Below are 9,314 nucleotides of genomic sequence, written 5' to 3'. Positions count from 1 at the left end.
CCCTCTTCTCTCTTCTTCTTTCTTTCTCTTCCTTCCCTCCCTTTCCTTGCCAAAGGTCGCTACCTGCTGATCGCAACCAGAGAGAGAGGATAGGGGTTTGTGAAGGGGAAGGGAAGGAAATAAATAGGGTGGCAGGGGAAGGAAGGGGAGGAGGGAATGAGAGAATAGAGAGAAGAGAGGAAAAAAGAGAGAAAGAATGAAAGAGGAGAGAGGATTGGGAGAAGCAACAAGGGTGGTGATGGTGGAGAAGAGGGAAGGGAAAGGGGTCGTCGGTGGTGACGGGTGAAAAAAAAATAGAGGTGATAGATTTTATTTATTTATCTATTTATTTTGTTAGTTGTATTTAAGATTTGTAACAATTATGTCCTTTTGAAAGTGTTCTTAAGAGTGTATTACTGTAGCATTGTATTTGGTATACAAACCCATAGTTAAGTTAAGAAGGTGGCTAAATGCTTGTCATTGTGTGTATTCATATAATAAATTAGATGAGCTAAAAAATGCCTGCGGAGCCCGTCATTGTTATTGAAGAAGAAAATCCATACTTAATTTTCTCAAACTCTGATTGTAAGATCCTGGTTTTAGTGTTCATTTAATAGTCAATCTTTTAAATCCAAGTGCAACGTTTCTTGTAGGATCCTGATTTAACTAAATCCAAGTGCACGTTTCTTGAATGCTTGATCAATTTGCAAATGCAAAGCCTGAAGCCATGTTATGAAACCCGAACTAATATTTCAGCCATAACATCACGTGGCCATGTGTGTTGAGAAGATTTTAAGTTCGTTCTAAATCCACCTTCACAGGCTCGCTTGAGAACGGGTTCAACCCAAAAGGCACCTTTCTGGTTTTAATTAATTCTTGGGCAAAAGAAAAGAAGGCGGATTCCTAAAGGACTAAGGTTCTGTTTAACAAGGTAAGTATGTGACTTATATGGCACGCGGAATTTCAATGCAGAAAGAGCAAAAGAGCATTCTCAAGTATGAAATATGTGCTGGGAATGGATGAATTCTTACAAAGTATGCGTCTTTGCTGAGCAAGGTAGAAAAGTGCACAGGTGGTGAACGAACGAAGCAGACGGAACCTGCACCCTAGTAGGAGAAAAGGGTTTAAACAGCAGAAGAACCTGCACCAAAGTAGGAAAAACTGTCTACTTTAGCACGGGAGTAAAAGACAATAATAAAATGTGATCTACAGAGCGGCAATATACAAACAAGATCCACATCATGTCAGAATGAAAAGGAAGGAAGCTCACGAATCTTGGTCCCAGTTCTTGTAGTAGTCGGGAAGTAAAATCTTTTGAATTTTCTAAGGATAGATCCAGTAACGAATTACAAAAGGAAAAAAAAAAAAAAAAACAAAAAGTATAGACACATCTGCAAAAGGCATATGCTACAGTGAGTAATTACCCTATGACCTGATGGGAACTCAATATCACTGGTTGAGTGAATTCACTTTTCTGTCAAAAAAATGGTGTTAGACTCAACTTGACGATGGGAAGGATAATTCCCGTGAGTCCCGGCTCTCAGAAATTCTAACGCAGGTAGAATAAATTTGTATTTCGTTCTCCTCGCATCGTGAGCATCAATATTTAGTAGTATGCTGCTTCAGCGACCTACACAAAACGTCAATCCCATTGCTATGGTCTAATTATCATTTATAACCAGACTGGACATAATTGCAGCAATCCCCACATGCTGCATAGCCCTTAAACAAAATCTGGGACAATCTTTGTTGCTCTGGTCGGCTCCTTTCTTCTTACTCTTCTTTCTTCACAGCTTCCCCAATCTCTACCTTCTCTTCTTTTTCAGCTTCAGAAGCCCTGTCAGCAATTTCATCTGCCCTAGTGCCTGGAACATTCTGCATGACCTGTTTCTGAACCTCAGAGTCATCAGTTATAACCTGAAGAAGATCCAATGGGGTAGCCGCAGGGTCCAGCTCCAGGCAACCCTCAGGGGCGTTTTGAGCTTCTTTACCTGTAAGCTGGTAATTTGGGACCTGATGAGAGAACCGAAACATCTCCTCTTTAGGTATTTTCATTACCTTTTCTGGCTCCAAATTTGGAAGAAATACCGTCTTGAAACCAGCAACCTTGACTAGAGGGGCAACAGACACACCTCGTTCCTCATCGTAGTCAACAAGCACTACCATCATGTCATACTTGTGTATCAACTCCTCAGGTGTATCCTCGTTCCAATCAGTGGACCAATTTTTATACAGTGCCCAAACTTCTCCCTTTTTGGGAAATATGTGAACAACGCCACGTACTTTTGACCACTTAACCTTGTGGGAAAATGAATTGATGGACTTGTTGATTTCATATCTACCAAGTCTGAACTCCCCACATGTTTTATAGAAACCAGAACCAATCCAGTCCATTTTACCAAATTCGTTACTGGTTTTAGAGTTAAGCCAGCTAATTCTCAGCTTAAATGGATTCCTTGATATCACCTTATTAACCATAGCATAGAAACGAGGCATGCCATCATCGTCATCATATGCAGCCCAAACCTCATTTTCTCCAAAGGAACTCTCTGCCCTGTCCTGATCAAAATCATGAAAATCAGGATCTGGGACATTCATTGCTTCTGCCACAACATGTTCTTCATCAACGTCACCAGCAGTGGGGGTACCAGCACTCTTCTCTGCATGGTCAGCCAGTCGGGTAGCAGAAGACTCACCAGACCCATTTAGATCACGACCATGATCATTCCTGGAGTTTCTTTCTTTTTCTTTCTTTGTATCTGTCGCCTTCATTTTCTCTGTCTGGACAGCTTTGCTTGCATTCTGTGATCTCCATTCAGTTAGTTTCTTTAATATCTCCTTGCGTGCCTTTGCCATTAGCATGTTCCTGTTTTCAACTGGAGTCAGTTCTCTCATGCAGTTGGGCTTACTGTAAGCAAAAGAAAAACCATGAACCTTATCATGTTCAAATCCAGCTTTTCTTGGTGCTGATGTACCAGCAAAACTGGAACCACCATTTACTGTGGTTCGGTGATATGCCGTGTTTGCTCCATAACAATAACCATCATCATCTAGTCGTGTCTTTTTGTAAACCCTCTCTCCATCAAAAGCAGAATTGTAGCTGGAATTTCCGTCCCACCCTGCAGCAGCAGCCTGTGATGCATCACGCTCTCTCTTCATTCTCTCCTGTGCCTGCTGAATGACATTGGCTGCCTTTGCTGCAATTGAAGGATCTGTGCTGCCAACACTACCAGTCCTAGAAAATCTATCCTGGGGGAAGTTACCTGTATAAGTCGACGACTGAAGCCCTGCTGGTCCAGGTCCTGAATCCTTAGCAGAAGCAGTAGCATTTCTTCTTGGATCAAATAAATTACTAGTAGGTGCATGATTACTTGAATTTTGATGCCGATGCCTTGAAGCCAAGTTCGACGACTTGGAATAATTGAAGGGTGGAGCAGTCTCTGATGCATAAAAAGCCTCGTGACAGTTTGGACAAAGAAGAGTGTGGTTGAGATATTGTTTAAGATATTCATAATGCATCTTGCACCGATGACAAATAGTCCAAAAAGTATCAGTTCTCCTAGTGTTCTGTGTCTTGGGAGCTGAAGTTGTCCTGCCTGAGTGATTGTGGTAACCATTTGATCGTGGAGGTTCAGATGGACCACTAGTCTGAGTTGGAACTTTTTGCTGAAATCCTTTTGGAGACCTCCTCATGTTGTATGCTAACCTCTTAGACTTGTCAGATAACAAGCTCCAGGCCTCACAAAGAAGTTTAAAGGCACCATCAGCACCAACAGATCTATTTTTATCAGGGTGAAGCAGGAGAGCCAATTTCCTATACTGCTTCCTTACTGTTTCATCATCAGCAGAGGGATTTACTCCAAGTACACCATACCAATCAACTTCTCCGCTAATCTTGTTTTCAGCAGAGATATAAACATCAATGGTTGTCAACATTTGGGAAAGACCATCAAGTCCAGGGTATAGACTTTGAGCTTTCGAAGCAAATTTCTTAGCACCAGTGAAGTCCTTGTTCTCTAGCTTCCCCTCAGCAATGGTTTTCGCTCGAAGGGCCTCGTCTTTATTGCACTCCATGATTCAACAATATGTTTCCAAATATGCAGGCTGCTTCTATACTCGGTGTGCCATGAGTGGCAGTCAAAAAACACAAAACCAACAAGCTTCTCAAGAAAAAAGGATCATTTGTTTGAAATAATTGATATCCGATCCCATGCTGAAAGAGGAGGTTTTGACAATCAACACCTGCAGTACATAATAAGACAAATGAAGGACAATAGAGAAAATAACCTTTGGACCGATGAAGTACCAAAAAGAGAGTACTAGAAAAAGAGGGAATGCATATCCAGCTACAAAATACAAGAATTAAACAAAGACCAAATGGAATAATCTGAAGATTAATCAGAAAATATCCGACTTAAGTAAAAAGTTCAAGAACAACGACATTACTATCTAGAATTACAATTGCGATCTTAGATTCCATCATATTTGATGCATTTCCTATAGAACTCTAACCCCACACCACCCCTTCCCCACAGGAAAAAAAAGAAAAAGGAAACAGAAACCCAGAAAGAATCTCCTGAGGGGTTGTCCGGAGAATCATCGAACTAATCAGAGTGAAGGATGAACTCTAATTCACTTGCATTATGTCTAACATGGTTACCTAACATGATTACCAATGCAAAAGATTACGAAAACAGAAATTAATTGTGATAACAAAATGCGGTCATCAAAGCGCTCAAGCTATATGAAAGCCACAATCTTTAACCAAACATTGCAGAATGCAGCAGATAACTATCCAGATGCAAGGACTTTTGTTTCACTAAAACAACTCAGCTCATAAAATCACAAGAAAAGGACTCTAAGCATCCCTGCAACTCTCTTCCCTATACCAAAAGCACTTAGGGGAGGGGAGCCAAAAAAGTACTAGCAATCGGGGAAAAACGAGAGAAGCATATCTAAGTACCAAATACAGTACTAGTGAAGTATCCTTCAAACTCGAAGTATCAATTCCAGAGAAATACAAGTAGCAAAAATGACAATAATCACCGAGTTGATTTGTATAAGCACCAATTACTAACCACAAACAACAAAAATTAATTGGATCACCCATCATAATAGAAGACGAATCATATTCAAATTACGCAATTGGAAGTGGATCTGAAGAATTAGCGATGTCTAACCGTCGAATTGTACTGTTCATATTGAGAAAGATAATCACCAGTGAAAGAAATAGAAAACCCTAGAAATCAGCAGGAAGATTATAATTCGCGTAACAATTGGGGAAATGAAAAAAAGACGAAATTTTTGAATAATTACCCAGGGTATATGAGCACGTGAATCGGCAAATTGTAGGTTTTTTTGCAGGTTGTTGAACTTGGAGGGATTTCCCACCAAATTGAAATGGAAAAAGACCCCCAAGAACTGAAACTTTCGGTCAAAACCCCTCAAAGGCCAGGAAGAACTCTCAAATACCCCCACAAACCCCCAAAAAAAGAAAATTCTCCAATATTTGCTGGAATAACAGGTAGGCAATAGGCATGGGCTTGGTTTTTATACCTTGACCCACTTTTGATTTAACCCTAACCATGATTCTTTAACCGTGGTTGAAATATGACCATGGTTACTTTTTAAACTCTTGAATTTGGAACCTTTTCAGGCTTTTCTTGATCATTTTCCTTTTTCTTTTTTCTTTAATTCAATAGAGGCTCCAAACCTTAAGAGGGAAAAGGGAGAAAATGAAAAGTCGAACCAAAGGCGTTACTAATACTGTTATAAGGGAGAAGGGAGTATTTAAATATGCTGTTATAATCTTTTGTTAACTATCTTTAATTAGTTTTTTTGTTTTTTGAAAATATTATTTGCACCCTATTTTTTATTATTTCCACTCCTACCATTTGTTTTATCATATGGTCTAATAAATGAAAACTATATGATTAACAAAAATGGACACTTGGCATCATTTCTTTTTTACCATGCCCTCGTCTTGTTACTTCCTTCGTCCTATTGAAGGTATCATATTTTTCATTTTGAAATGTTCTAAAATTTTTGTCATTTTACCAAAATCAAAATTACTTTTGATCTCTTTTTTCAATGTTATCTCAACCTGTATCTATATTTCATACTAAATTCAAATTTGAAATTTGAAATTTGAAATTTCAATGGTAATTTTGGAGACAAATCTATTAACATCACTATGAAGCTAATATTTTAAAAAAAATTAAAATCCTAAAATGCAACAAACAATTTGGGACGGAGAGAGTACATTTTAGGAAGGAAGAACTAAACTAGGTTATATAATAGACTATTCTACTTTAGGGGTGTGATTGATAAAACTGAAGTTTAAAAACTGAAACTTGAAATTTGAAATGTGAAGTGTGAATCCATTAAATTATTGAATTGTTAAATATCAAATCCGATACATGTGAATGTATATATCACATTAAGTGATAAGTGATTCACTTATCACTTATTGTTAATAACAAGTTTTATCGAAGAAATTCAATATCATTTAATTAATTTAGATGCTCAATTTTTTTACTATCAAACACGTTTGAACATGTTAAGTTTTGAATCAATAAAGTTAAAATCCTGATTTGAATTATCAAACAAAATTTAAAAATAAGGGAAATTCAACTTAGTTATATAAAGGGATGTAGGAAAAAACCCTTTAGATTAAGGCATTGCATTGACACACCATCTAGATAACAACCCGTGGGGTGTGAGTTTAAACTGACAATCTAGAGATCATAGAGGGATACTAAAACCCTTTGGAGTCAGTGGATAGCACAATCAAAGGTTTGTTTGAGTTCGATTAAATTTGAACATAAGTTGTGGTCGAGTAATTCGAATATATCGAGTATTAAACTAGTTTAATAATCCATGTAAAGTAATATAAACATAATTCTAAAAAGCAAGAAAGTATAATATGTTCAAATATACCGAACCACTAATTTTTTTTAAAACAACTTGTGCATTATTTGTAGAACATTATAGGTCAGAGATTTGGAATTAAAATTGTAGAATGTAGAGATTTTCCGGAAGTTTTGAAATTCAGACCGTGGAGACTTCCAAGTCGAAGTTTGGATATTTGAAATTCTAGGGCAAATGACAGAAAAGGTCACTCACCTGTTTAAATTACACCGTTTAGTGATGAAACTTTTTGTTTGGTCAAAAAGGTCACCAAACTCGTAAAAGGGTACTTTTTTTTTTATTATTTCATTGAAATTCGGTGTTAAGATAGTCAGAAATATATCTACACGAGCAATACACAGAGAATTTCAAGGGTAAAAATGTCTCACAACATTTAGCACGTATTAAAAAAAAGATTAAGAAACTTTTGAGTTTCCAAATTTTACTAATTCTCTCCAAACATCAACTAAAATTTCTAAGCATTGTTAAACATTAGTATTATCATAATCTGGAGAAAAATAGTAAAGTTTGAAAATTAAAAAGGCCCTTAATCTTTTTTTTAGTATGTGCCTAAGTTTGTAAGATATTTTTGTCCTTGAAGTTGTGTTTGGATTGCATTTTTCGTGATTTTTCATAGAAAAATTACTGTAGCGATTTGATGTATGTGAGAGAAAAAGGTAAGAGGAAAATGTGATCACGGAAAACGACGTAATTTTTCGACAGAAACCGGCAATCCAAACAAGGACAACTCTGCTCACGTGGATCCATTTTTTTTAGTATGTGCCTAAGGTCATTGTCGAGTCCGTTGCTGTGAGATTTCTTTCTACCATGTAACTTGAGTTCTAATTTCAGGATTAACCATCCCACCGTCCCAAGAAATTTGGGTCAAAATGTTGAGGTTATAAGTTGGGGGCGTAGAACGAGTGTGTTTCTAGTTACATGCCTGTACATGCTTTTCATTACCTTTCCTTTTTCTTTATTTCTTTTTTTTGGGTCTGAGAACTCATATTTGATTTAGAATCTGATTCGGATCCTCAATTCTGAATAATTTAATTTAATTTTGAAAATTTTGCAAATGAACAACTCTTGTATAGATTCCTACCAAATGATTGAAATGTAAGTTCCACGGAATTAAAAAAAAAATCCACTAGGATTTCTATTATCTGTTGCAAACTAAAGAATTCAAATAATTTAGATATGAGTATCATATTAACAAGACATTAAATTAAAATATTTTGGCATTCTTAAACCATAACTCTCACCAATAACGAGTGATATGCCTAAGAATAAAGGATACCAAATTTGAATACTACAATAGGTGCACAAGTTGTTAGTATCATAATCCTTATATATATATATATATATATATATATATATATATATATATATATATATAAATAATCCTTATTCTTTTTTTTTTTGGCAGCAATAATATTTGTATAATCTAATCTATCCTATTCTATAGAGAGGGGGGAAGGGAAGTCTAAAGAGACTGCGTAACGAGCTAACAGGTGTTCATATTTGACTTAGACCAAATGGGTGTTTTAACACCATTTTTAAATTTTTTTCACTGCAGGTACACCCGACCTACTGTCCAAAAAGGGACTTAGTCTATTTTTGCTGGGCATTGAGCCAAAGTTGTGGTTAAATCGCAATCCTTGTTTTTTTTTTTTTTTTCAATCGTCATCCCTACTTCTACTCCTACTACATCTTAATCTAACTATGGGGAGATCCAACTGGATTTATGGGAGACCGATGGGGGTAGAATCACCATCGGACCAGACGGGTGCATGGATTTTTTTTTAAGAACCACAATTGTGGCAAATTGGTGGGAGGCAAGGGGTTTGTTTGGACAGTAGATTATTTGGTCTACTATATTTGCTGACATCACCATTATAATTTCCAATACAGCTTTTTATCTTTCCAATTATCTCTTTGTCTCACATACTACACATCATAAAAAGTGCTACAGTAATTATTTCAAATAATATTTCAAATAAAACCCTATCCAAACAAACCGGGTTCGAACCCTTGCCTCCCACCCCACGATCGCAATCCTTGTTGGAGAGGCGATTTTGGTGTCACGAGGAAAGACACGGCAATTGATCCCCGGCATGTGCGGAAGCGAAATGCTTGTTGTCTCTGTCAACTGATCACACATGCTAAACATATGACATATATTAACTACCAACAATCATGCAGAGCTAACCGAATAAAATTCCCTGGCTAATTCAGACTGAATGGCATATCAGCAAGATTGACTTGCTTAGGAATTTTCTACATTGACTTAGGAGCCGTTTGGTTCGAATTTCACAATCACTATCAGTATCAGTATCATAAGGTGATCAATGATAATGAGTTTGTTTGGACAGCCAAATAATGGCTAAAAATTATTTGCTTACATTACAAATACAATTTTCAATACA

At 36.9% G+C, this 9,314-nt stretch overlaps 1 protein-coding gene across 1 annotated transcript; it reads right to left on the bottom strand.

Moving 5' to 3' along the window:
* Positions 1-1,449: 1,449 nt before the first annotated feature.
* LOC113729953 (uncharacterized) lies at positions 1,450-5,515 on the bottom strand. Its single transcript, XM_027254318.2, has 2 exons — positions 5,296-5,515; positions 1,450-4,221 (listed from the first exon to the last, which is right to left on the bottom strand). Exon 2 carries the CDS (start codon positions 4,051-4,053, stop codon positions 1,753-1,755), a length of 2,301 nt encoding a protein of 766 aa, XP_027110119.1. The 5' UTR covers positions 4,054-4,221; positions 5,296-5,515; the 3' UTR covers positions 1,450-1,752.
* Between the last annotated feature and the right edge of the window lie 3,799 nt (positions 5,516-9,314).

This window comes from Coffea arabica, chromosome 2e, assembly GCF_036785885.1.
Source record: "Coffea arabica cultivar ET-39 chromosome 2e, Coffea Arabica ET-39 HiFi, whole genome shotgun sequence".
Classification (NCBI taxonomy): Eukaryota; Viridiplantae; Streptophyta; class Magnoliopsida; order Gentianales; family Rubiaceae; genus Coffea; species Coffea arabica.
This window is presented reverse-complemented; position numbering and strand designations above follow the sequence as displayed.

Coding starts and splice junctions, on each gene's coding strand:
- LOC113729953 (XM_027254318.2), bottom strand. CDS start 4,053: ATGGAGTGCAATAAAGACGAGGCCCTTCGAGCGAAAACCATTGCTGAG.